Source organism: Haliaeetus albicilla, chromosome 7 (assembly GCF_947461875.1).
Source record: "Haliaeetus albicilla chromosome 7, bHalAlb1.1, whole genome shotgun sequence".
Classification (NCBI taxonomy): Eukaryota; Metazoa; Chordata; class Aves; order Accipitriformes; family Accipitridae; genus Haliaeetus; species Haliaeetus albicilla.
In genome coordinates, this window is record NC_091489.1 from 7,765,901 (window position 1) to 7,792,458 (window position 26,558).

Here is a 26,558-nt window from a genome sequence, read left to right on the forward strand (position 1 = left end):
TTGCCATCCTCCCTCCCAGCACTTCTGGCTCTTTGTTCCCACAGCACTCTGGAGATGTGTGCAGCAGAAGCCCAGCGCTCTCTCTTTTTAAAATTTTTTCTTTTTCTCAGGGGGGGAACCTGGAACATTTGAAGTCCCATTGGCAGCAGACAAGAAGATAGCAAAGAAAAGAAGGAACCTTCATATGCCTCAAGAAAATGCTATCATAAAACACAGCCATGTGTTCCTTCAGAAGGAGATATTCAAGCACCAAGAAAGACTGCATGCGACTTGCATGCAATTAGGACAGATTGCTGTTTAAGTAATTTGTACAAAATTAAGGACTTTCCTTCATAACATGTTTAACAACATTTTTAGAAGTACATTTATACCTGTGAAGAAAAGTGAAGAGAAATTAAGCTAGACAGTCAGTTTGGGCTGAAGTTGCCTCACAAGGTTTTTGGAAAGCTTTTATGCATAGAAATAATGAGTATATTTTCAAATCTGTGTGAGGACAGTTAGCAAGAAACTAGCTTTCTGTACTAGAGTACAGAAAGGCCTCAGGTGCGTAATGTAACCTGCTAGTGTGGTGGTGGTCTGGGTAAGAGAAGTATAGTCTTTTTAAAGAGGGAGAGAAAACACAACTATCATTTTCCCTGCTTTGGAAGAGTGTATCCCAATTTTCCTGGGGTTTACAGTTTCATTAAAACCAAAAAAGCCAACTTTCATCTCCACCATATTATGAGAATAACTGCCAAAACAAGTTTAAGCAACCAAGAAAAAAATGTTTATAAAGTGACCTGTCTCTCTTCTCTATTCACCTTATTTAAGAAAGGTAAGATTGCAAATGAAGCACCTTTGCTTTCTAATCAGGTTCTTCTAACAGTTTTAAAAATCCTGCCTGCTTCCAGTTTACGCTTGAGATAATCATAATGTGTTGCTTATCACCGAGTAAATGGAACAAGCAGCACTCAGACCAATCCAGTAGTCAGCTTAGGTTGCATGGCAATGCTGAGGAAGCTGAAGATGCCTACAAATTCATTATCCCTAATATCAGAGATCAAAAGAGTCAAGTGTTGCTCTGCAGCACAGCACATAAATTACTTTATAGGGGAATTCTCACGTGACCTGATGAACCTATGAAAAGTGGCAGACACTAATAGGCAGTAAAATAATTTCTCTAGAAGTTCACTTCTGCTATTTGTTTGCATACCTTTCTGGGACAGAAGAGAAATTTGCTAGTATTTCCACCTGAATCCTCCTCCCATGCATTGAAAACAATGAAATTCTACTTGAATTAGGACAACAGGAGAGGCAATTTAAAGGGGCCCTAAGGATTCAGTCTCTTAATCACAACTGTGACAAAACGCTGTCATCCTTGCCGGCAATTCCCTAGCAATTTACAGTACAGCAGTGTAACAGGAGGAGACCTTGCATTGCAAAGAAACCTGCCTAGATAACCAGATCTTCATCTTCTGATTTCCCCTGCCCTTGCAATATTACACAAATCCTAGTGATCCCTGGTTACTCTGCCACCCTGAAGCCATTTGGGAGCTCCGTTTTGACCCTGACATTGTATCTAAAGTTATTCAGAACCCAAAGGCACTGCAGACTTTGGTTTCCGAATAGCCCATTTAATGAAGAGGGCATTTCAGTAGCATGGTGTGCATGCACACCAGCAGCTCCGTTAGGCTGCAATAGGAGCCTAAATGTTTTTATTATAGGGGCAACCTAAAATCAGTCACTCTGGCTGAACTGTGATTTGGACTGCTCCCCAAAAGGGCTTCCTTCCTGCAGATAAGACAGGAACTTATTAATTAAACTGCTGGGCAGCTTTTCCCTGGGAGGTACTGGAACCCCCTTCCTCAGATATAGGCTGCTCCAAGTCTAGCAGTTGTTTTAGTCTATTAACAAAGAAATACATAATTGGGAACTTGGGAAAGAGCTGAGGGACTTTGCAAAGAACTTCCCAAAGCAAAGAAGACCTAAAGAAAGGGCTAAGGTTTTTCTTTTAAGTCATTGCTGCACTGATTTCCTGCTAAGCAATTGCTCGGATGTAAAAAGAATTTGTTGGACGGTCAATGGTAAGTTAAATAGAGTCAACTAAAGACATATTTTTATTATCTGCACATAATTAAAGGTAATTTAAAACGTAAGGAGAACGTAGGTGGTTTAAAGGCCAAGCAAATACCTCAGGGAACAGTCCTGACTTCAAAAGATTGTGATGTTTCTAAGAACTTATTATTTGCTGGTATATCAATAAGTGCCAAACCCACATCATTGTTTCAAATTATGTTCCAAACCAAAACACATAGAAATTGCCAACCTCTGCTAAGCACCACAAAGAAAACAAACTGTACATACTTGGGGGTGATTTTTGAAATATTGTAATTCTTAAGACTCTCATAGGTTGTATCTGCTCTCTCTCAAATCAATTGCTGCTTTGCCATTGCCACTGCAGTCTTCAAACCTTGGATATTTGAATCTTGGCATCCTTCCTCTGAGATGCTTAAATAACTGGAAATTCTATGAGACCTTTTTCTACATTAATCATCTAACACAGTGCTGCTGACCAGAAAGGATCCTTACTGCAGTCATCCAGCAAACAGTTCACTTACAGTCTCACTATTTCTGAACATATATGTATATATACATTCAATCTACCTTGTTACTAGATGCAACTGTTTCATAGAGAGCTTCTGGAGACAACTGCTTGATAGGCTTTACTAATGCCAGTTGCTGGAATTTTAAAAAAGAACATTTAAAAAACAAAGGGCAACAGTATACTCTGTTAGCTAAGCTTTTGGGGAATACCCACTTTTTCTCCTTTTTTGATAGATCTTCCCTAAAGAGGCAAGTACAACAAAAATCCGCTTACTTACATTTGTGATCATAGGTTGAGAATCTTCACCTGAAAGGGCTTGTACTGTCACCTACTCGTGATAATGTATTATACTATTTAGGTGTTGAATATGTCGATTCATAACATAGTTTATAAGATACTGGTGTGTGCTTCCATGCTTAAGGACTGGGAAAGTCTGAGTAAATAGTTAATACCAGTCTACTTGCAAAAGGACAGGTTGATTTGCTGTACTGCAACTAGCGTAAACCAGAGCAACTGTGTTAGCTAAGGAGTTATGGCTCACTATATGTGAGATGTCATTATATATACATGTAATTTTTATACTTGTTTTTATATACACACACAATACTTATCTGGCATATATATGATTTGACTTTGTGCAGAAGGGTTTCTAAACCTGGTTGCCAACTGCTATTAGGGTAGCAATTGTTACATTTAATTAATAATGTTCTTGAATCCAAACCCCTATTCCCCTCACAAATGTAAGACTAATTTCTGAACTTGTGCAAGCATATATTCAGCTTCTACATATTGTCATCCTTGTCCTCAAGAATCCCTGCTCAGCAAGCAAACCTTGCTACTCCAAATTCGACTCTGAAAATAAAAATGTGCAGCTCACAAGAATCAACAGGCAAAAAGATAAGGTAAGATATTTAAAACTTTCTCACAGATTATTTCACTATTCTGAAATGCATGAAAATAAATATTTACCAACTACAAGGCAAAGATTAAAAAATGAGTTAAAAAACCCCTACATAGTTTATTCATGAATTTGTGATCAGGTGTAAAATTATGGGGAGCCTGTATCACAGAGTATTGTGTCTTCAGATTTTGCTCAGTTTACTTGTCTGAGGTTCAGAATACAACATCTTTCCTCAGTGAAAATGAAGCCTAAACAGAGGAATAGACCTTAATATTCATGTGCTTCTTTCCTTAGACTAACAGAGTGTGTGTGTAAAGTCAATGTATTGGCTTTGTGCGGCAAGGTTTTGGCAGTGGGGGGGTTACAGGGGTGGCTTCTGTGAGAAGCTGCTGGAAGCCTCCCCTGTGTCCAACAGAGCCAATGCCAGCCGGCTCCAAGATGGACCAGCTGCTGGCCAAGGCCGAGCTCATCAGTGATAGTGGTAGTGCCTCTGGGAGAACAGATTTAAGAAGGGAAAAAAAGTTGCAGCAGGCACAGAAACAGCAGCCGGAGAGAGGAGTGAGAACATGTAAGAGAACCAGCCCTGCAGACCCCCAGGTCAGTGCAGAAGGAGGGGAGGAGATGCTCCAGGCGCCGGAGCAGAGGTTCCCCTGCAGCCCGTGGGGAAGACCATGGTGAGGCAGGCTGTCCCCCTGCAGCCCAGGGAGGTCCACGGGGGAGCAGATCTCCACCTGCAGGCCGGGGAGGACCCCACGCCAGAGCAAGGGGATGCCCGAAGGAGGCTGTGACCCCATGGGAACCCCGCGCTGGAGCAGGCTCCTGGCAGGACCTGCGGATCTGTGGAGAGAAGAGCCCACAGAGCAGGTTTTCTGGCAGGACTTGTGACCCCGTGGGGGACCCACGCTGGAGCAGTCTGTGCCTGAAGGACTGCAGCCCATGGAAGGGACCCATGTTGGAGAAGTTCGTGAAGAACTGCAGCCTGTGGGAAGGACCCACGCTGGAGAAGTTGGTGGAGGACTGTCTCCCATGGGAGGGACCCCACGCTGGAGCAGGACAAGAGTGTGATGAGTCCGGCCCCTGAGGAGGATGAGGCAGCTGAAATAACGTGTGATGAACTGACCGTAAACCCCATTCCCCATCCCCCTGCGCCACTGGGTGGGTAGGTAGAGAATCCGGGAGTGAAGTTGTGCCCGGGAAGAAGGGAGGGGTGGAGGGAAGGTGTTTTGAGATTTGGTTTTATTTCTTATTACTCTACTCTGGTTGATTGGTAATAAATTGAGTTAATTTTCCCCAAGTTGAGTCTGGTTTGCCTGTGATGGTAATCGGTGAGTGATCTCTCCTGTCCTTATCTCGACTGACGAGCCCTTTGTTATATTTTCTCTCCCCTGTCCAGCTGAGGAAGGGCAGTGATAGAATGGCTTTGGTGGGCACCTGGTGTCCAGCCAGGGTCAACCCCCCCCAGCCAGGCAGGGGAACCAGCCAGGCAGGAGAAGGAAAATACCCATTTTGGGCTACTGTTCTGCAGTCATGTAGCTGGCTGGCTACTGGTGAATGGTGATAGGAATTGACTCAGTCTCCAAGTTTTAACTGGAAGTCCACTGCAAATGATGGTGATATAAACCTGAAGTTCAGTCTTAGATAAAGACAGCTCAGAAAAAAAATTTTTTTTGTTTTATTGGTTAAAATGTATGGCAAAGACTATAGTCTTTAATCCGGACACCTTCGGCAAGATAAATACTTTTAAATGACAGTAGCTGTTCTTGAGGCAAGACTCTTAAGCCATCTACTTTCACATTCCTTTAGGGTGAAAGCATTCCCAAAATAGGACTATCTATTTTTTATTTTTTCTCTTTATGACCAGTTCATGGGAAAAGGCAGAAGAAATGTTAAGTGTGATTAGTGTATTTTAAAATGTATTGCTAAGTCAGCATCCCTTTTCAGAATAGCATATTTCTGCTGACTGCCTTCTTATGCAAGACCTTCAGCCAGTTCTCCATGAAAAGTTCAGCTTCCAGCAACCTGTAAAAAAAAAAAAAATCTCCTTTTCTCACAAGTCTTCTAGAACTGTTAATTTAGAATGACGAAAGTAATTTCAAAACAGATATGAAATGGGCAATTGCCTTTCCCTTCCTGAGGTTTCCATGGGTTTGTTCTCTTCAAGGACTTTCAGCAACAGGAGTTCCTTTGGTACTAGGCACAAAGCTCTTTGGCTACAAGTGGAAGGGAAGACAGTGCCTTTGCATCAACTTCAGGATTTCTACTTGGAAGCCTAGTATCAAAACATTGAAGTAAAAAGAATTAGAAATACTTGGGGTTTAGCTTCAAAGTTTCTCAACAGAGGCATCTCGAATATATCCATTGGAAACACCCTCCTACCCCCTGCTGTCACTGTTCATTTACTGTTAGTATTTCTGTTCAAATGATGTATTAGTTGGTCTAAAGCTGTTGAAACTTCCCTTTCATAGTTCAATAGTAATTCAAAAAAGGCATATCCTTAATTTGTTTTGTGTAGAAGATCATATTGCTTTGTTAACTCTGAGACAATTTGTAGAAATTTTTGTCTTTTTTGAAATATTTTTAAAATGTGGATCTTGTTTTGAATTATGATTGAAGCTTAACCCAAATTTTTACAGGGACAGACAAAAAATGATCTCCACGAATACTTCAAATATGCTGGGGATCAGCGTTCTCCTCTGATCTTTCTCGAGTCAGAACACTGGCAATATTGGGAAAATGAAGTTTTGCTAAAGTCTTTGGGAGGGACTAAAAGGAAAGATTTTATTCTGTATGCATCCTTCACATGGCTTTTGCAAGGCCCTGTAAAGCATGAAGCCTGGAGAAGGCAGTTGTTATGCCGTACCTCTACCTCTAATGACAGCTGGTTGATCTCCATAAGGTTTCCTGGAGCTGTGCTTCCTCTGGGAAGAAAGACTGGGATTCTGTGTTATCTATCTAGTTGCTTTCTTCTGTCTTCTTCTTTTTCTTTAATGTTTAAGCCAAAAACCATATCAAACTTCTGTGGCTAAATTTAGGCCTGTGAATCCAATTCAATAACTTAATCCCTGCAATTGCTTTATTCGGTGTGATGGAGCCTAATACAATTAGTTTGGTGAGTAAAGCCGAGAATCACATACCTCTGTGTCTGGGGGGGCAGGTGGGAAATGGAGGTTGGGGGGACTGATTTAGCCTGGGTTTCAAAAGTTCTGGACTTTGGTAGGAACTGTAGGTATTTAGCACCACTGATTAACAGGTAACTTATTTAGGTGTTTAGGCACCCAGGTAGGTTGAGTTTTGAGTTGGTTTGTTTCTTGAGCATGGGTGTAAGTGAGGACAGGGTGGTGGTGTAGATCTCGTAAGATGTAAATGCACAGAGGGAAAGAAGTGGTTTGAGGCTGCAGATGAATATATGTCTAGGAGGAAGGGGATGAAAGCTAAGCAGAGTAAAATGTGTGCAGCCTGTGAGAAAAAAGATAGCTTGCAAGTGAGATACATTTGTCTATGTGTTTTCCAAGGCAAGCAAAGGAAATTTTGGCATGCATGGACATTCGAAAGGGATCTGGATAAAAGGGGGCATTTGCTGGACCCTGCTTTCATCTCTGATATTGTCTTTGGATATTTGGCACAAAACACATTGATTTTGCTTGAAAATACATGGGGCAGCCAAAAGCTTGTAGCCACTCGTGCCTTGCTGAGAGCTCAGCTTCCATAAAACTGAGTTCCTTTAAAGAAGGTGCCATGCTGTCAGCACATCTGTCTCGAGAAAGGGAAGGAAGCACTGAAGGTGGAGGATTGCTGTTCATTAATTGCATCATATTGAGCTTCCAGGCAGACAAGTACTTGAGACAGCCAAAAGGTGGAGATTCTTAGGTTCCTCCCCCTGCTTTTCCTTCTCCTCCCCCCTTCCCAAAAGAAATGCTTTGCCAAAACCTCCCTGTGGCAAAGCAAGGGTTTTTAAAGAAAAGTCAGAACCAAAGAAAGAATTGTGGAGACTTGGTTAATTTCAGTCCTATTTTTTCTGGAAGGAAGACGCATAATGTGTACACTCTATCACATTACGCCTTGTCTTCACTGTTGTTCAGGCTGCAAATCTGAAAAATTAAAAAAATATAAACAAAAAGAAAGTAAGGGCATAAGTCATTACCCAGTCTTGCAAATACAAGAGTTTTCAGCTTCCAGTTGTTTCTCTGAGAACAAAAATTGGAAGAATTATGGAGGCGTTCATACTCCATTCACTTTTATTCTTGTATGGATTACTCACGGAAAAACTTCCTATGCTTGCAACAGATTTTTTTCCCAGGTAAAATCTTTAGAATCTAGCTGATGTTTAAGAACTTTTTTAGCATAAGAGTTCACAAAGAAAAAGAGATTGTGGATTTTCTAATTTCTTGGTCAGAAATGTATACCTTACTTATTAACTTAATATTGTTTCAGCTTTGCACTCTGTAATCTTGTATTTCTAGATGTAAAATGAGGAGAAAACATTTCAGAGGGCAAAGCTCAGTTTGTCTTGAAGGCTACATTAAGTGCATCACGGCAGTTGCTATTTCAATAGAAATATATTTACTGTAAGTGTGCACAACTTAATGCATGAGACAAGGCATCTGCTGAAGACGAAATCTTGAATTAGATTCTATTTTTATCAAAGCTGTCAATGCACTGGGACTTGAAGGTTTTTTTCCCAAAGGAAGGTGCCTTGAAGGTAAAGCAGTTCTTTTTCTACTGCTCAGATAGATTGACTGTATCCTTGTCATCTGGACAGACAGAATCAGGAGTGAATTCCTGGGGATGCATGGCATCTGCCACAAGTTTCTGAAAGTGAGATGCACCTTAAATTTCAGACTTGGACTATACTGAAAATTTCCCTCTGGTTTCTTAAAGAAAATTTTTGCAAAGCCAGTGTTAAACACAAATAATAAGCTGTCTAAGGGATAGAATTGGAGAAGCCTTCAATTAAAGGTGTTTGTGGTTTTTTTAATAATGTAAAGCAGCAATAAATATAACATGGTTGAAATTTGTTTTAATTCAACTGAAGATTAACAATTTGTTTAAAAAAGCTGAAGAAGATGAATAAATGTTTGCAATGTGCCTGCAAGATTATGAATGTATTACATTAGCAAGGATGCAAGTGGAGAGTCCGTGATTGAAAGTAACCTGCCAGCTTAAATGAACACAGTTGGTAGCATCAGCAGATTTCAGGTTTGAGAAGTTCTCAGGTATCAGAGTACCTCTGAAAGAACAGAAATGTAATTCAGATTTAAAATGCTTGGTGTCTCTTATATGATGGCTATTGGTTTTTCTCCCATGTATCTGGGATACTGAATGTGATACTCCGGAATACAACTGCAATTGGGTCAAAAGTTTCCAGTGCTCACTGGGAGAAAATTCCCATAGCATGGTGTGGAACAACATTAAGGACAAAAGACAAAATACCCCTTGAATTAGGAGCTATCAAAAGTACTAATGCAGAAAGACATGACTGGGATCAGTGTCTTTTTCCGTTCCCACACAGAAGTTAGGCACGCAGATTTGTAAAGAAAAGATCAGGACAAGACTTGAAGGTTCAGCGTTGCGTGCAGCAAGAATATTGATGTGACCATGCTAAACAGTTATCTTGGTGTAAGCGTGTAGCACAACATTGACTAGCTAGCTCTTACAGATTGTAAGTTTGTACTTACTGAGAAGGGGACAAAGATGCTATCGTTGAAGGATTTTGTACAACTGAATTCCTAGCCATAATAAAGCTGGGTATCCCTGAATTCATATTCTGTCTTTCAGAGAGAGATCTGGGTGAATTAGCCTGTGGTCCTATCATTAACTTTTAAAATAAATGATTCACCTTCTTCAATTATCTTATATATACAGGGGAATGTAAGAGCTCTTGGGAAAGTTTTCTCAGGTCCAAGGGAGTAAAAAGAAATAGCTGTCCCTGTTAGATCCACCGCTGTTTAGTTGGTCTTTTCTGAGAATTTGATGTTAGGCTGTTGGAATCGGTGTCGAAAGTAAGAGATTTAGTGCACAGCATTACCAAAATTGTGCCTCTATGGAGGGTTTTGAACTAGTTAATCACTAATTGAGGTCAACGGTGTTTAACATGAAAAGATAGTGCAGGTTTTCTAGGTGACGGAGCTATATGTTTTGCCTAGCAGCCTGCAAGAATTTTTATGATAACCCAGGAATGCAGTGAACATCTACTGATCTGAGCTAGACATAAAAAGTAGTTTCATAGGAATGAGCAATTTTAATTAGCATAAAGGTCAGATGCAAGGTAAGAAAAAAACATTTAAAGTTAAATTAGCTTATAAAAAATACAGCTGTAAGTCTTCATACTTTGGGGAATAAGCGAGTCAATAGAACCACAAAAGTGATGCCTCTCTGACTGGAAACATTACAAAATAATCTGCATCATTAGGGGTGAAGGGTCATGTCTCCCTGTGTAACAACTAACCGCTGTTAGACAGGACATCAGACTCCACAGATCACTAGTCCTAGGTCACAGCTGACATTTTTCTTAGCAAGGGCAAGAAATATTTTTTGGCCCCAGGGAAGTGTCTAACGTGCAGAGATTTCAAGGAGAGGCTGGGGTGTCTGCAGTGTGTCCTGGGCATTCCTGGCACTGCCTCCCGTGGTACTTGCACTGGTGGTTATTACACTCTGTGGTCCCCACACATTCATCATTTGCTGCTCATTCATCATCTCTGTTGTACCTGCATGTTGGTACTGACAGCATGGACTGCTAGACAAAAAGGTAGGGCTTAAACAGTCCCTTTTTACTCTGCGGACATTTTTTTTTTTTTAAACAAATTGAAAGAGCAAAATGAACCAATGTCTGCAGCATGCTGGAATTAAGTGGGACTAGCACCAGCAGTTTGGTAAAAATGCAAGTGTTCAAAAAGCATCCAGCAGGAAAAATGCACCCTTGTTAGAGAATCAGACCAGATTTGCATTACCAGAGAACAAAGACTGTGAATTTTTGTTTTGACATGTAATTACTTTTCATTATGTATTATTAGCTTATCAGGTACTTGCTTTCATTATATAAATGGTTCCAGAGAAAATAGGGATGGGATATTACCAGTGAAAATTGCGGTGTAATATTTTCGCTATGAAGTAGAGCAGCTCACCAAAATGGAGATCCTGCAGACTTGCCCAAAGTGAGACAGCGAGTCAGCGGAGCTCAGAATCAGCCCTCCTGGCTTCCAGTCTCTTGTGCTGTACATTCCATCAACCATCTTCCCACAGCTAAACCCATTAGGTGGCCTAAGGCAGGAAAAAAGCAGCCAAGACCCAATTAACCTTTGCTGAATTCGAAGTAGGATGCTGTAGGAAACATTTCTGTTTGTCAGGGCTTGATGGGTACGTTTGACACAGAAAGGCTGAAGTTTGCAAGACATTTTACCCTCCTGGTCATGAAACAGAGGACCACAAGTATGTCTGTACATCCCAGAAGCTGGTCTCGAGGTCTGAGCCCTGTATGCCAGGAAGAAGCTGGCATTAGTTCACCCACTGTCTCCCTGAGAAGACCAACAGAAGTGTCTTTAAGGAGCTGTTGTGTCAGTAGTTTCTCTTTTCTCTGCAATTGCCACTTTCCAGTGAACGTTGCCTTGCTTTTTTATTCCTTGTCCAGAAAGCTGTTGGCATCATAGTCCTGTTCTTCTGCTCTGTGTGGTCCTTCTGCCATGTTCTTTCCTCTGAGCAGACCTGTCCAGGATGGTGCACAACATAAATGCTGTGTATGTAATGGCAAAAAGATTTACGGGAAAATATGGTGGTGACTTGATCGGTTCGGGAGTTTTTCACTTTCTTAAAAGTAGTAATACGAAAATACTTCTATTAGATGTGCTTCACCAACAGGGACACCTGCACGTGTGGGTAAGATGAAGGGCTGGATGTAGAGAGAGCAGGGGTAGGTCACATACAGCTTGGAAGAAAGAAGTTAATTGGGTTCAGAGCAGTGTAAGAGAGGAGGCGGTGGAGGGGGCTAAAAAGTGGCTCAGCTGATGTAAAAGTATGCTACCTGTAAGTTCAAATAATGTCTAGATCGAGTTAAGTTCCAGTCCTCTCCTCTGAGCCAGCTGCATCAAGGTGATGAAAACCAGCATCAGAGTTATGCAAAACTGTTGGTATCGGTCAGTGGAAATTAACTCAAATGAGGTAAAGAAGAAAACAGTTTTCTATCAGATCGCTTCCTTGCTGATGGGAGGCAGAGAATTTGCCGTCAGTATGTCCTCATTGGTAAAGCTGTTCAAGCGTTTTTATTTCATGTGGATAAGGGAATTACCTTGAGCAAGAAATCAGGAAATAATCTCGGCAGCAAAGGGCTCAGAAGAGGCTGTAAGCTTTGAGGCTGCATTCAAGGCAATTACTAATTCCAAAACAGGAGATAATCTAGATTTAGGCACAAGTTGCCAAGTGTATACTAAAACTGTTAGTCTTATTTATAAAATATAAAATAGTACTCATTAACCCTGTATATTTACCTTTCCTGTGGAGCAGTGAGGAGGAGGAAGAAAAGTGCTAAAACAGTAAAGGAGGAGGAAAAAAAGAGTGGAAAAGAGGTTGATTTGATTTTAAAAACTCTGCAGTTACAAATTAGGGCTTATCTCTTTTTTTTCTAGAGGTGTTAGTATTATGTAGCTGTGAAACACCCAGTTTGTCTTAAGCCTTACAGTAATCTCCATGAAATGGTCAAAGGAGAGGAAAAGGAGAAACTATGGATTCCCAACTGCCTTAAAACTTTTATTGATATTAAAAGAACTGCAAAAGGAGTATTGCCTGTTTGATTCTTAGCACTGCATACTTTTACAGAGAGAGAAATAATGGCCGGGGCAAAGATGAGTATTTCCAGTAAAAGTATTTTATTTTGGTTATTAATGTCAGAAAATCTGAGGACTTTTGTACCTGAGACCTTAACGTTAGCTTTTTAACTTACCCTGACATATCTCAGCAAGAAAAGTTGCATTTCCGTTAGTGCCCTTTGGGAGCTATGTGGGTTGAAGTATAGGAAAAGGTGTTGTTTATGGTAGGGTCTCTCAACAGGACTCCTGCTAGGATGTTTATGACGAAGCAAGTACTTTCTGTCCTCAGACTCCTACAGTCCCTGTTTGAAGCAGAATATGTCCTCAGTGTGGGGGGTTTTTTTGCTTTGTTGTTGTTTTGGGTTTTGTTTGGCTGGTTTAAGATTATCCTTTAGTCCAGGATAAAGCAGTAAACGGTATCTCTTATGCTACTACTTCTCTTTGCAGCCCTGGTCATCCATTGTGCCTGTCCCTCTTTGCAGTTTTTAGAGCAACGGCCTGTTAAAGGGTGGTGGATGGCTCTTACTTGTGATATCTGCTTGTTCCCACTAGCTCACTCAGAATAACTTGGTTTAAATAGCTTTAGTCTTCTAGACAATATCATTAAGATACTGAAAAGGATATTCTAGCCGAAAATTTTGAGTTTGGATCAAAAGTGCTCTGCTCTCAAGTGTGCTGATCTCATCCGTCTTTGAGCCGGAGTCTCCCTTAAGGGCTTTCCTGGGAGCTTCAGTTTATTTTGTTGTTTTTCCCCAGTTGGTGCTGTCTAGTGGAGCAGGCGCTGAAGTCCTTGGAAGTTTGATCATTGACTTTCATGAGGGAAACCTCAGGATCTGAGCATTTGAGATGGAAAGGGTACTTAGCAGTACTCAAGCAAAGATCTGACTAAGTCAACGGGAGTTTTGCCACCTTCAAAAAATGCAGGATAGCACTCTGCCTTTGCCTTGCCCTCCCAAATGCTAAAGGGAGAAAGCAAAACAAATCAAAATCAACATGTTGTGCTGCATTCAGACTACCTGGAAAGAAAACGTTTTTCAAAAGCATGTATGCATTAAAACCTTTGGAGAAAATCGGTCCTATGTCTTAAATACTGAACATAGAGAACCTCAAGCATACTTATTCCAGAGGCTTAATGCTCAGAATGTATGAACTTAAGATGGGTAAAACCACTGCAGGTTTTCACGTGTTGTCGTTTCCTCTGTAGGCATATATTAGTACGTTGGAGTTATAAAATAGTGAGTTCTTATAAAGAGCTCTCCCAGGACAATCTTTAGGCTTTTTCTTGTTTAAGCCTTGTATATAAGGAAAACGATATGCCAGATTAAAATGAAATCTGGAAGCTTCTTAGGAAAGTGGCATTTACATCCTCAAGCAATGCTTCAACAGTAGCATCAGTAGGACATTCCTCCCCAGTGTCCAGGAAAAAGCAGCTGACAAGTAGAGACAGAGGTATACATCTCTGTTTATGTATATATTACATAAAATGTAATCATTTTTCTTAATGGGGGGGTGGGGGGGTGGGAGAATAGGTCCTGGGAAGCAAGTGTTGATTCTCCAGGGGTGGGAGGTTTTGACCTTTGAAAAGTGGGTTTCATCCCCAGGGTCAGTGGGTGCTGCTCCCCGGGGCGGCAGCGGGTCCAGCACCAAGGGCGGCGTTAACTGCATGTGTCACCCCCCCCCAAACTGCAAGGTGGAAGATATATAAACAAATATCTCCAATACCTAACCACGCTCCCCTTCTCGCGCGACATCCCTGGGCGCTCCAAGCTGCACCCGGGGCCGCTGGTACCCGAGAGCTGCGGGAGTGGGCCCGGGCTGGTTCCCCAGGGAAGGGGTCTGGGGGGGTGCGCTGTCCCAGGGAATAAAGGAGGGGATGATGGACAGGTCTCACGAACCCGAGGGAACAGCTGGAGGCTACCACTCGCCCCATGCAAGAAGGAAAGTATTGCTATAAATCGGGAATCTTTATAGCTGTTCGGCTGGAGGAAGTTTTTTGGCTGTAAACTGTCATGCACTGCAGCTCTCGCTGAAAAGGCTCTGGAAGTGGGGAGTCCTCTCTCCTGAGAACCACAGTGCAATTAAGATCAGAAAGAGGGAGAAGGAAATAAAATAAAGACGGCAGGAATCCAAGCCGAGGAAAAACTTTAGGGTTTGGTTACATTTTGTTTCGTGGTGTCCGTCCCCCCTCTGCCCCATTCTAAAGACTGTGTAACTTCTGGAAACTTTTTTAATGGTCATTGAAAAATTTAAAGCTGGATAGACTTCTTTTTGAAAGACCAACTAAATTTGAGTGCATACATTATTTGTCTGGAATGAGTGGCACGGTCATTTATTTGCTAAGTATTAAGTAAAACGTGAAAGAGATCAAACTAAATTCGACTTCAAGTCTCCTCCCTTTGCCTAAATTGAGCAATCAATGCAAAAAGTAATAACCCTATAGATAAGTGTCTGCTGCCGAACTGGTTGAGGTTGCTTCCCATTCCTTGTGTGCAGATAGACGTGTGCGTGTATATATATATATAAGGAATTAGTCCTTCCTTGAAGCATCCATCCGGAAGAATTAAATAGTGTTTTTAAAGCTCGGATCGCCTGAACACACATTTAGATCGGCTCGATTTGTTTCATTTATTCTTTTTCGGAACGGGTCATTTTCCACCGAAACGACCCCGTCGCTTTCGAGTCCGGCTGGTTCTGCTGCTTTCGGCTCTTAAACACGTTCGTTGCCAGTTGAGGAAGAACTGAGGCTGGAGTTTCCCTAAACGGGACCCACCAGCCCCCTTTTACCTCCCACCACCACCCGCACCCTAAAAGAGACGCGACTTCTGCAGGGGGGGGAAAAGTCCCTTTTCCCCCCTCCTTTGACCTGTACGGAGAGAGCGAGTCCTTCTTTGGGGTTAACGTCTCCTGGAGCCCGGCTTTTTCAGGATGAGGATGTTTGCGATGTCGCCTTCAAGGTGCAAACCCAAAATACAGCCCCCCCCGGGGGCCGCCGCGCCGGGGGTTTGCGGGGCCCGAGTGCTCCCGGCTTTTGCTGCGGCGCGTTCGTTTGTTTTGAGTGAAGCACCTGAAGGGAAATAAATACCTGAGAGCGGACAGACCACCTCGAACTATCTAGAGCAGCGACTACGTATCGTGGTAGTAAGCTTCGCCCGGGATTTCTTGGCGAACGCCGCTTTCCCCCTCCGAAGAGGACAAAAAGCGGGCGGTGGGCAGAAAGAGCGAGCCTTAAGAGACTTTAACGCAGGAATTGGTCTGAAGGGATGACAATTTTTCCCGTCTTTCTGGGCAGTGGTTGAAGAGAGCTGGCGTGCGGAATTTAACGTGTCGGGCTGAAGGGGGGGGAGGTAAAAATAAAAGCTCTGCGGAGTCGAGTAAGTTAATGGTAGGTGAGGCGGCTGGTGCTGTGTAACGAAAATACAGCCGTAAGTCGTAGCTCCTAAATCAAAAAGAAACCGAAAAGAAGAGCGGAAGCTCTGGGGTTATTTGAAGTCGGGTGAAGGCAGAGCCGCTCGGGCCGCCGCGGCGCTGTGTGCCCAGCCTGGAAGGGCAGAGGTGCGGGCAGGGCTGCGGGCAGGGGGTCCCTGCCGTGGAACGAGCCGGTGCCCGGTCGGAACCGCTGCCCGCAACCTGCGAACGGCAGCCCGGGCTTCCAGCTCCTTCTGCTCCCGGGTGGGTTCCCCGTGCGCTGCGGGCACTTTCTCCCAAAACTTTCAAACTCCCGGCAGCGCTGCCGCGCCGTGCTCGGGGCGGGAGATGCTTCTTTTAAAAGAGACGCCTTGTTTTTACACCGCGCCGCTTCTTTTCGCCTCTCCTTTGCTGCCGCTTAAAGAACTTGTTATTGTTTCAAGGGACCCCATTGAACTATTTCCTGCTCATTGTCACCTCTCTCCCCCTCGCCCTCTATCCCGGGATTCTCACGGAAAGGTAATAAACTGTTTCCCTCACACCACAGACCGCCGCGGCCCCGGAGAATGCAAACCCTTAAAACACCGGCGGGCGGGAGCGTTCCGGCTCAGCCCTCCTCTCCCTCTCTGCTTTTACACCGAAAAAACCTCGAAAAGTTCGGCCCGTTGCAAAGTTGCACCCGCGGGGCTCAGGCTCCACGCTTGCCCGCAGAAACTCCCGGGTGCGTGTGGTGTTCCCCGTGTTGTTACGACACGGAGCCTTTAGCCACGGGGCTGGTTTTTGGCAGTGCGGTTTTTTTGGAGGTGGGACCGCCCGACCCCGCCGTGGTGGAGCATCTCGGCTGTAGCGGGGAGGGGAGGGAAACGCTGCGCCTTTTCGCGCGGGTGGGCTCTTGCGCTCGCTAAAAGTTGGGCAGAGGGGGGCTGGGGGGGGTTGCTGAGCGTGCCAGGTTTCTGGTCAGCTGCTCCACAGAGCGGGTTGAGCTTTTTCGGGTTAAATTTTCCAGCGAGGGTTGTCGTTGCTCGCCGCAGCCTTCCCTTAAGCAGAAGCGCCGCGAGTGGAGACAAGGGAGCGTGGGAAGCTGCGGGGGGGAGGCAGCCTGAACAGGAGGAGGAATTCCCGTGTTTTGTTTTTTTTTTTTCCGTGGGTTTTTTTTTTCCCCCTAACATACCCCCGCGGCGGGGGTGTCCCCCGTCCGGCAGGGGCTGCCTAGAAGCCCGGAGCCGGTGGCTGACCGCTCGCTGCCGGTGCGGGAGCCGGGGCCGTGCCCGAGATGGGCCATTTCCTCCGCGGCCGCCACGGCCCCGGCCCCGGCCCCGGCGGCTTTGATGGAGGTGCAAACAGCTGGGGGCGGATTTACATAAAACAGCCGCGTTTAATCCCGCGGGCCGCAATTAACATCACAGGCTTCCCCTCCCGCCCGGGGCACCGTTGTGATATGGCCGCGGGCGGCCAATCGGAAAGGCCGGGCGGGCGGATCAAAGCGGCCGCCGGCCAATCAGCGGGGCCCCCCCGCCGGCGTGGTGATGTCACCGGGGGGGTGTTTATGGCGCGGTATAACAGCGGGCGCCGGCCCCGCTCCCGCTCGCCGGGGCCGCGGAGGTCAAGTGGAGTCAGCCCCGGCCCCGCCGCCGCTCGGGGCTCTGCCAGGGCGCCGGCCCCGCCGGGCCGGGCTGGGCCAGGATGAGCTCCCCCGGGGCCGAGGGGGCGGGTAGGGCCCCCCAGCACCACCGCGTGGATCACCTGCTGAGCGCCGTGGAGAGCGAGCTGCAGGCGGGCAGCGAGAAGGGAGACCCCACGGAGCGGGAGCTGCGGGTCGCGCTGGAGGACAACGACCTGTGGCTGCGCTTCAAGGAGCTCACCAACGAGATGATCGTCACCAAGAACGGCAGGTAGGGCTGCTGCGGGGACGGACGGACGGACAAGGTTTGGGGGGGGCGGCTGAGCCCGCGGCGGGGGAGGGGAAGGGAACCGGGGGGGGGGGGGCTGCCCCCCGCCGCGCCTCGCGCCTCCGTGTCGCCCCGCAGGAGGATGTTCCCGGTGCTGAAGGTGAGCGTGTCGGGGCTGGACCCCAACGCCATGTATTCCTTCCTGCTGGACTTCGTGGCGGCCGACGGGCACCGCTGGAAGTACGTGAACGGGGAGTGGGTGCCGGGGGGGAAGCCGGAGCCGCAGGCGCCCAGCTGCGTCTACATCCACCCCGACTCGCCCAACTTCGGCGCCCACTGGATGAAGGCGCCCGTCTCCTTCAGCAAAGTCAAACTCACCAACAAGCTCAACGGCGGAGGGCAGGTAAGCGCCGGGACCCGCACCGGGACCCGCACCGCCCCGGCCCCGGCCCGGCGGGTCCCTGCCGACCCTCCGCTCACCCACCCTCCCAAGCTCGTTTTCACGCTGCTGTTTCCCAAGGGGCTGGGGTGCACCGTGCTTCCCACCCCCCCCCGAACCGCGTCCTTTCAGCCGCCTCCATGCACTGACTTTCTTTTTTGAAACGTCTCTTCTGGTCTGAGTATCCGAAAATGCCAAGGGCGTAGCAGATGCAGCTTTCTGGCTGCTTATCGGCAACGTGTTTGTGACTACGCGAGCCGCCCTGTCAAGTAACGGGGACGAGGGTAACTCTGCGAAAAGTTGGGGCGTCTGACTGCAGTGGTCCTTGCCTTTTCCTACAGCTTCGGTTTTAGGGTTCATTCCCACCTGTTGCCTCTTTCTCCTCTGCTGGGAAGCTGGATCGTTAGATGCTTTAAACCCCGGGTGTTTCCGTGCCTGCCAGCACCCGCTGGCGCTCTGTCGCTGCTTACCTGCTCTCTCCCTTTGCTCGCAGATCATGTTGAACTCTCTGCACAAGTACGAGCCGAGGATTCATATCGTGCGAGTGGGTGGCCCGCAGCGGATGATCACCAGCCATTCCTTCCCAGAGACCCAGTTCATAGCTGTGACGGCCTACCAGAACGAGGAGGTATGCGCGGCAGGGAAGAAAGGATGCAAATACCAGGAGGTTTCAAGCGGCGAAGTGCATCTTACGGTGCAAAATAATGGATCTCGTGTCACCTTTTACAGTTCTCTCTCACATTTTTTGGTTCTTTTTTGGTTTCACATTCTTTCAGTTGTTTTCAGTGCTTTGTTTGAAGCTAAATATAGAAAATGACATTAGTATATGTAAAAGCCCTATGAACATATAATAGCACAAAGTTCTGATCATCATTTGTCTCGCTATGTGCTGCAAATTCGTTGCAGGAGAGTAATTCTTAAAAGATTCTGTGGGGCAAACAAGTATTCTAAGAAATAGAGTTGTCATTTTCAGCTACACAGTGAAATAACTGGATATGCCGTTTTCAAAGCTGTCCTTTCTCTGTTAGCCAAAATGCACATCTGTGTTTAATGAATCTGTAAATTACCAATCTTTTTGAGATTTTTTTTTTTTATGCCCATTCTGCTCCGGCTTGAAATGTGAAGCTTTTTATGACTCTTTAGTGTACTACCTTTCTTAGCCTTTTCCTTAGCTGATCAATAAACCCAGGCAATTCAGTCTCTTAGAATTCGGCAGAGGGACTAATTCCTCGCCCTCTGCTAATACTTCAGACCTTAGGGACTGTTTAATTGATGTCCATAGGTTGGTGTTATGGGCCTAATCTTATTTCTTCAAAAATCTGTGATTCCACTAACTTCAATGGATAGTCCTAATTCAAATCCTAATATCTCTATGGTAATGAATGGTGATACTTGCAAATAAAGATATTTGTTGTTGTTTTTAGATCACAGCTTTAAAAATTAAATACAATCCATTTGCAAAGGCATTTCTTGACGCAAAAGAAAGGTGAGAGCTCTTAATTCTAAAGTGTGGATTTTTTATAGAGATTTGTAAAAGCATATTCTTAACTAATACGACACGGTTTCGTTTATAGGAGCGATCACAAAGACATGATGGAGGAAGTGGGAGACAACCAGCAGTCTGGGTATTCGCAGTGTATGTTTCCTTTCACTCTGCATCATGAACATAACTTTGATTCCTTCCATCTCACCTGTTAAGCAAAACTTTAAGAGCGCTGTTTGCTGGCTGGCTTGTTTGTTCATAGGAAGGATTATTAATATATATTAATATCTGTTGATTACCAATCCTTATGATTGTGGTTCATGCAGGTTTATGACTGCATAAACATTATGATCTCTGTGTGTGTGGTTAAGACTTCTGTATTGCATTCAAAATCCTTTAATAGAATCTTGCAGCTACCTTCGTGTCCAAAAAGACAGCCGCTTCTTCTTAGCAGTGCGAGAAACCTCAGAGCTTAGCTATAGATTGAGACTCCCAAAGAGCAATTTAAAATTCAAGATTACACTAACAATTACTGAGCGCACACACTACCTACGTAAGGGAGGGTTTAACCATTTCAGTGTTTCCTTACTGTGACTGTAATTTAATGGTAGTTTAAAAAACGTTAGCTTGACACGGGGCTTTTTCTAAGCCGTTGGCTAATTCTCCTTCACAAGGTTGTTTAAGGAAGTTGTGAAGACCCAGATTTTTCAGCCGTGTTGAAACTCCGTTTCCTCTCCCGAGTGTGTGTTTCCTCGCTGATCAACTATTTATCTCGTCGCTGTGATTCTTTCCCAGCCTGGCTGCATGACATACCCGTCTTACAAACCTCTTGCTTCCCCACAGTAGGTAGTTGGCTTATTCCCGGGACTGGGACTCTGTGCCCACCTGCCAGTCCTCACCCTCAGTTCGGAGCCCCCCTGTCGCTCTCCCCTGCTCACAGCTGTGAAAGGTACTCATCGCTGAGGAACCACCGTCCTGCCCCTTACCCCAACCCCTACACCCATAGAAACAACTCGCCAAGTAAGTCCGACGTTGCAGCTCTGTCAAAATGAGCCGAGGGCCGTGAGGTGTTGAGCGGTGGGCATCTCGAGCGATGCCACAGAAATTGAGGTCGCTTGTTTAGCTCTGTTTGTGCGGAGGGCTTGGGGCCAGCGTGGCAAAGAAATGGGGGTGATGAGTACGTGTCCCCCGTCTCTTTATGAGGGAAAAACCAAGGGGGTGTAGAATTGTCTCCTGCTAACTGATTAGATTGTATCGTGCTGGCTGTCCTGCGCTTTTGAATTCTTGTAACCAGTGAGCTTAAACTTACTTTGGCTTTATTCTTTTTGAGTGTGAAAGCGAGGACTTCAATCATTAGTTACAGGTAGTACAATGAAATGAAGAAATATGTCTGATTCTGGTAGTGTGACTTGTTATTAACACATAATCATGGAGGGCCTGATTCTGTCAAGTTTACTTGCCTGTTGCTGTAGTTAACATCAGTGCCTTAAGGTTGTTCTCAATGTGTCACAACTGGATACACAGAAACAGTATGGAGCTGAGTAAACTGCAGAGCTATTTAAAAGTCGTGCTCAGAAAGAGCCAAATAGCTTAAGGCTTAGTGCCTTAAGTCATAGGTACTTAAGGGAGAGGAGGGAAGATCATTTTTAACAGTGATTTGTTTGGGTTTTTTTAATTTTTTTTTTCTTTCTTCTGGCAAAGGCCTGTTAACAATTTTTGCCCTTCAGCCTTTATGGATGGTGAAGGTTCACGCTTAAAAAAAAAACTTAGTATTTTGAATTGTGAAGCAATACACAGGGTTCTAGGTGCAGCCTGACCAATCTTGTATGTAGCTTTGTAGTTCATTTTAAAGCAGGAAACTAGCTTTCTGTGGGCTTTTCTTTCATCTTGGAAACTTTATGCAAGTTTTGTGACTTGAAGCAGAATAAAAGAACAAAACAGCTCCGGTGTTCCTTGTTCCCTGGTCCTCAGCAAGGAACCTCTTCTCCTTCCCTTAGCCAGCTACCACGGCAACTTCTTTTTCACTATGGATGACTGTATAGGATTCCCTTTATAGCTTCCTAGTGCCTCTGCCGTCTTGGCCAGCCAGTTTTGGTCACAAGCCCAATAGTTTAAGCCACAGTCCAATTGCTCCTGATGGTGCTTAGGGCAGACTTCAGAGCCAACGGTGGCATGCTCAGCTCAAAGCTGGGATGTGTGATCCAGTGATACGCTTGTTATCCAGGGCTGCCTGGCTGTTACTGCCTATGGAGATAAAGAAGGTGTCCTGGAATAGTGATTGGGATAGCGTAAGTAAGGAGTCCGCATCTTCCCACTGACCGAGTAAGGAAGCATGGGCTGAATTAGCAGGTGGTTTTAAGTCAGCTTTTTGGCCATAGATTCTTCACAGAAATAAGATTTTGCAGTTGTAAGTTGAGCAAAAGAACAGCATGTCAGCAGGGGCAATGCCAGTGAAAGTGTAAGCTTGGCACAACTGGTAGCTGACTTCATTTTTCTGTGTGTGTGTAATTTTGTTTGGTTTTTTTGCAAGGGGGTAATGGGGGAGGGTGGTTTAAAGCTATACATTGCCTTTGAGTACAAGATCGTTATTTGGTTTGATTCTAGTGTGTTTAAGCGTGTGTTTGTTCTCTCAGCAGCCTATGCCGATAACTCCTCCGCCTGCCTTTCCATGCTGCAGTCCCATGACAACTGGTCTTCTCTAGGAGTTCCCACACACACGACGATGCTGCCCATGAGCCACAGCACCGGCACAGCTACCAGCTCCAGGTAGGAGTCTATCCCTCAGCAGCCCTCAAATCCATGTGTTGATACTTTCTAGGAAGAAAAGGCTGAAAAAGGAGGTAAAGAGTCACCAGCAAATTAGAAATCCTTACAGCCACATGTGAATCATTAGCTCTCAGGGGGGGCAGCACTGAGAAGGACTATTCACAAGGAAAATGTTTTGATGAAACAGATAATTATTTTTTTTATATTTTGATTTTGGAAATGTAGATACTTGTGACAGCAATATTTGATAGATTAAGGATTGCAAATCACTTAGACAAACATAATTGAATTTGAGGATACTCTTTTAAGTTTCATCTCTTTTAAGCAAAATGATGTTTAAAAAGTTTTATTTTTGATCTGTTTCATTTGAACCAGTCACTTCTCTCCTAGCTATCTCCACAAACCCTTGTTCTGTTACATATGAAGGGGCAGTGAACTGTAGTGTGGAGAAGGAGCAAGTGGTTGGGGCAGTCATTCTTAAGCATTGCCACAGAAGCAAGCATAGCATGGGATTGTATACATGGTGAAAGCATTTGCCATTTTGTGATCACATAAATGTATCTTTTCTCCTCTTTGTAATTACTATCTTAATTGAACTTTTGGATGTTTTAGAGATTTAGCTTACAGTCGGTCCCTTGGAGCTAAACTTAAATTCAAAGAGGTAGAGATAAGGTGGTAACATCTTTGCTGTTGACCACAGAGGGCTGAGGTTTGGGCATCTTTCTCAGCAATTCAGACCTACCACTCCATTTGTGGAAAGCATTTTTATTTGAACCATGCACGTGGACACTTAGCTGTTAATCAGAGTATGTCCTACTACCTGGTACAAGATAACTTATTACTGAACATAAGTTTTAGTCCTGAATGTATGTTAATCAAGTAAACAGGTCCTCCTAGCACTTCTTTCTACGTTTGACCCCAGAATACGTTTGGAAAGTTGCAAAGTCCATTGAGTTTCAGTTGGTGTACTGAGTTGTCCAGTAGATAAAGCCAGTAGAACTGGAACTGTGGGACATCAAGGAAGGCATTTCTGCCACCCCTTTTGTCTAAACCCCTATCTGTAAAGTACAAATAATATTTATCTATCTTGTTAAACTGCTTGGGATCAATAGGTAGAAAGTGCTGTGTAGTATTATACAGCAGGACTGAACTTTTTCTCGTAGTGTTTCTCTTGAATCACCTTGTTTCTTTTAATTCATATGTGTTTATACATGTGTGTGTATATACATACTCAGAGGAGAGAGAGTATGGAGGCTGTAGTGTCCTGACAAGGCTTTTTTCCTTTCAAGCAGCCCTTCCTGTAGTACCTGTACAATTTGCAGCCATCAATCTGGCTCTTCCCCTTTTAACATGAGATGATGAACAAGGAGGGCTGAACTGCTGTCTGGAGGCATCCGTCCCTCTCTGACTACAGAGGCAGCCATGGCGGATTAGGGCTCTGGCAGACTGATGGCAGCGGATTCAAACCTGCCTGGGTTGAGCAGCTGCTGTGTCCAGCCACCTCCACCACGTGCCTTTCCCCAGAGGCAAGGGTATGCCACGGCTCAGGAATCAGCTCTCAAACCTCTGCATTTTTCAGCCAGCCTGTTCATTCCTCAGCTTGGCTTAAAATTTGCTAGTATACCTAGTGCCAGAAGCTGCTGCTGGAAAACAGGGAGGTTAGATTTATTGGTGGGCTGCCATGAACACGAATCCTGCCTGGGGGTCCTGCCTACCTTGCGGTGGCTGGGAACTACCTAAAGAAATGCGCTGCCTCCAGCAAGCGGACCCAGCTTGGGAGCTGTGGTGTGACCCGAGCAACTGCCAGTAGGCAGCAGAGTCTCTAATAACTTGTTTTATTTATCGCTTTCCCTCTTTCAGTCAGTATCCTAACTTATGGTCTGTGAGTAACAGCACCATCACGCCAGTGTCTCAGTCGAGCGGGATGTCCAACGGCCTGAGCTCCCAGTTTTTACGTGGCTCTCCAGTGCACTACACTGCCCTTCCGCACCCGGTCCCCGCTGCCTCCTCCGCCTCCCCCCTGTACGACAGCGGGGCACCCACGGACCTGCCCGACAGCCAGTACGATGCCTCCGCACATGCCAGGCTAGCATCCACGTGGACGCCTGTCACCCCCCCTTCCATGTAAACCCGGGCTTTTCCTACAAGACAGACTTTTTTAGCTACTGAATTACTTTAAGATGCTTAATCCTCAAGGAAGAGAAAAATGAGACGTGAAGTAGATTACAGACAAAGCATCTGCACTGCTTTGCATAGAGCATCTACGTTATACCTCTTACAGTGAACGGTGCATCACTGACTTCATGCAGAGTTTACAAACCTGGTGAGCGTGCAATTCTGAGAGCAGATTCACTGCTTTTAATCTTTTTTCTTTTTTCTTTTTTTTGTATTTTAAGTTTGATAGACCTAAGTTTTAAGATTTTTGCTTAGATTGCAAATTTCTCAGTGTTCTGATATATTTGGACCTGAAGCTTGGCGTTGTTCTTGAGTAAGTTACTCCTAACTGTTTTCAGTTAATTTTTTTAATGGCAAACTTAGCTATAGTCGTGAGAAGACTTCTATTAACCGTCTAGTTAGAAGCATTCTGAAATATGCACAAATGTAGCTGAGGAGTGAAGTTTTTGGAAAATCATGTGCACTAACACGTATTTGCCTCACAAATACGTTGTGTTCTTAACTGTATGCTTATTTCCTTGCTGCTGAATTAATGTTGAGACAATCTGCAAGAACTATATTCTTTTTAATAAATGCAGTATTCATGTTTGGTTTAAATTGTTTTACCCAAAAGACTCCTTTTAGGGGTAAGTTTTGCCGTTTGATCATATAGATTTCAAATACCTGTCAGCTTAGCTAAACATCTCATTTCAAACAGCCAGTGTCTAATAACAAGCCCTATCCAAAAGCTTTCTGAGCCTTTGAAAAAACATCACTGTTGTTGTTTGGTTGTTTTTTTTTCTTAATTGTCTCTGGCTCAGGCCTTAAGGGAGGGAATTCAACACCTGGAGAATCATTCTAATTTATTTTATTTCAATATTGTACTCTGTTGATCTATATTTATTATTTGGGAAGTTACAACTTCCTTATTTGGGAAGTTACATATCTACATGTTAAGATATGTAAATAATCCTTCAACCTACGGTGTACTCTTTTAAGACAATCATACATGGGATATGTCACCAATGGCACATTGAACAGCATAGATGTAAGCAGTTAACTTATTGTAAGAGGGAAAGCTCTAGTTACCGATAGTTTGGAGGGAAAAGTGCAGATAAACTAAGCTTTAAAATACACTGACTGCTTGACTTGCTGGAAAGATCAGGTCTTGATAAAATACTTCCTTCAGGCCTGATACCAAGTAATACGATCTAAATTTCTAATGCAGGCTAACCCAAAACAGTGGCTCAAAGTGTGCCCTTGGACATGTCTCTTTCTCCCACTGACTCTGGCAAGTACATAGCCTGAGGAAAGTGAATTATTTTGCATAAGCCATAACAAATAACTTTTATAATGAAGTGCCTAATATAGCGAAGCAAAATTCTGTATCAGGGAATTTAAATAACTCATCGATGGGTGCTCATGTGCTACAGTGGCAGCTTTAAGATGAAAAAGTAAATATTTGCCACCGTTTTGGTCTCTCTTGGCACCCTATGGGCAGATCCCTGCACCTAGAAAGACTTTGGCAGGGCTTTCTCCCTGCAGAAGGATTTGCATGCAGCTGCAGTCTCCCAAGGTACTCTGGCAGGAGACAGCACCAGAAGCAGATGGCTGCATGACTGCATTCTCTGTCAATATGTAAATATTGATCTAAGGGTTCCTATTTTATTGTGAAGGTAAATTGTGTAAATGATGTAAGTGCATTATTATTTAGACTATTTTGTAGAAATTAGCAACATATTTCACTGTGAGGTTTTTTACTTGTATTTCGGATGTATAATTTAAATTGGAAAAAAAAAGAGTAAAGATTCTTAAATAAACTCGGTGCTTAATTTTCAGTTTGTGGGGGGCAGTGGGAAAGGTGAAACAAATGCACAAGACGTATTGAACCTACAGTATGTTGACCTTCCATGGAGCAGTTTCACAAATGGTTCCTGCTGCACAGCGGCTTCCGGCTGTGGGCGAAGGGTCAGAGAGTTCTTCATAACCAAATCAATGATTATTTACTCATGAAGAACTTAGAGACCTCTTGAGGTGCTATGTTCTCCACATCTGCTTCTCCCCCCCGCCCTGCCTTTGTTTCTCCCTGCTTTTGCGAAGTCCTTGACTGACTGGTGGTCAGAGGTGGTAGCTGCAACTGGT

General features: G+C 44.6%; 1 protein-coding gene across 3 annotated transcripts; it reads left to right on the forward strand.

The window, feature by feature from the left end:
* The first annotated feature begins 17,225 nt into the window (after positions 1-17,225).
* Positions 17,226-26,228, forward strand: TBXT (T-box transcription factor T). 3 transcript variants are annotated; one of them, XM_069786878.1, is made up of 8 exons: positions 17,226-17,577; positions 17,713-17,977; positions 18,507-18,641; positions 19,438-19,499; positions 19,588-19,649; positions 20,340-20,516; positions 22,130-22,262; positions 24,123-26,228. In XM_069786878.1, exons 1-8 carry the CDS (start codon positions 17,369-17,371, stop codon positions 24,388-24,390), a joined length of 1,311 nt encoding a protein of 436 aa, XP_069642979.1. In that variant the 5' UTR covers positions 17,226-17,368; the 3' UTR covers positions 24,391-26,228. The 3 variants fall into 3 exon arrangements, with proteins under 3 accessions (XP_069642979.1, XP_069642980.1, XP_069642981.1); XM_069786879.1 differs by having other exon boundaries at positions 22,133-22,262; XM_069786880.1 differs by lacking the exon at positions 20,340-20,516 and having other exon boundaries at positions 22,133-22,262.
* Positions 26,229-26,558: the final 330 nt, after the last annotated feature.

What these genes read in the sequence shown, in the direction of transcription:
- TBXT (XM_069786878.1), top strand. Translation starts at nt 17,369, where the DNA reads ATGAGCTCCCCCGGGGCCGAGGGGGCGGGTAGGGCCCCCCAGCACCAC. An exon ending in CGGCCTACCAGAACGAGGAG is followed by an intron (nt 18,642 to 19,437) that starts GTATGCGCGGCA and finishes TGTTGTTTTTAG; the next exon opens with ATCACAGCTTTAAAAATTAA. An exon ending in GGCACAGCTACCAGCTCCAG is followed by an intron (nt 22,263 to 24,122) that starts GTAGGAGTCTAT and finishes TCCCTCTTTCAG; the next exon opens with TCAGTATCCTAACTTATGGT.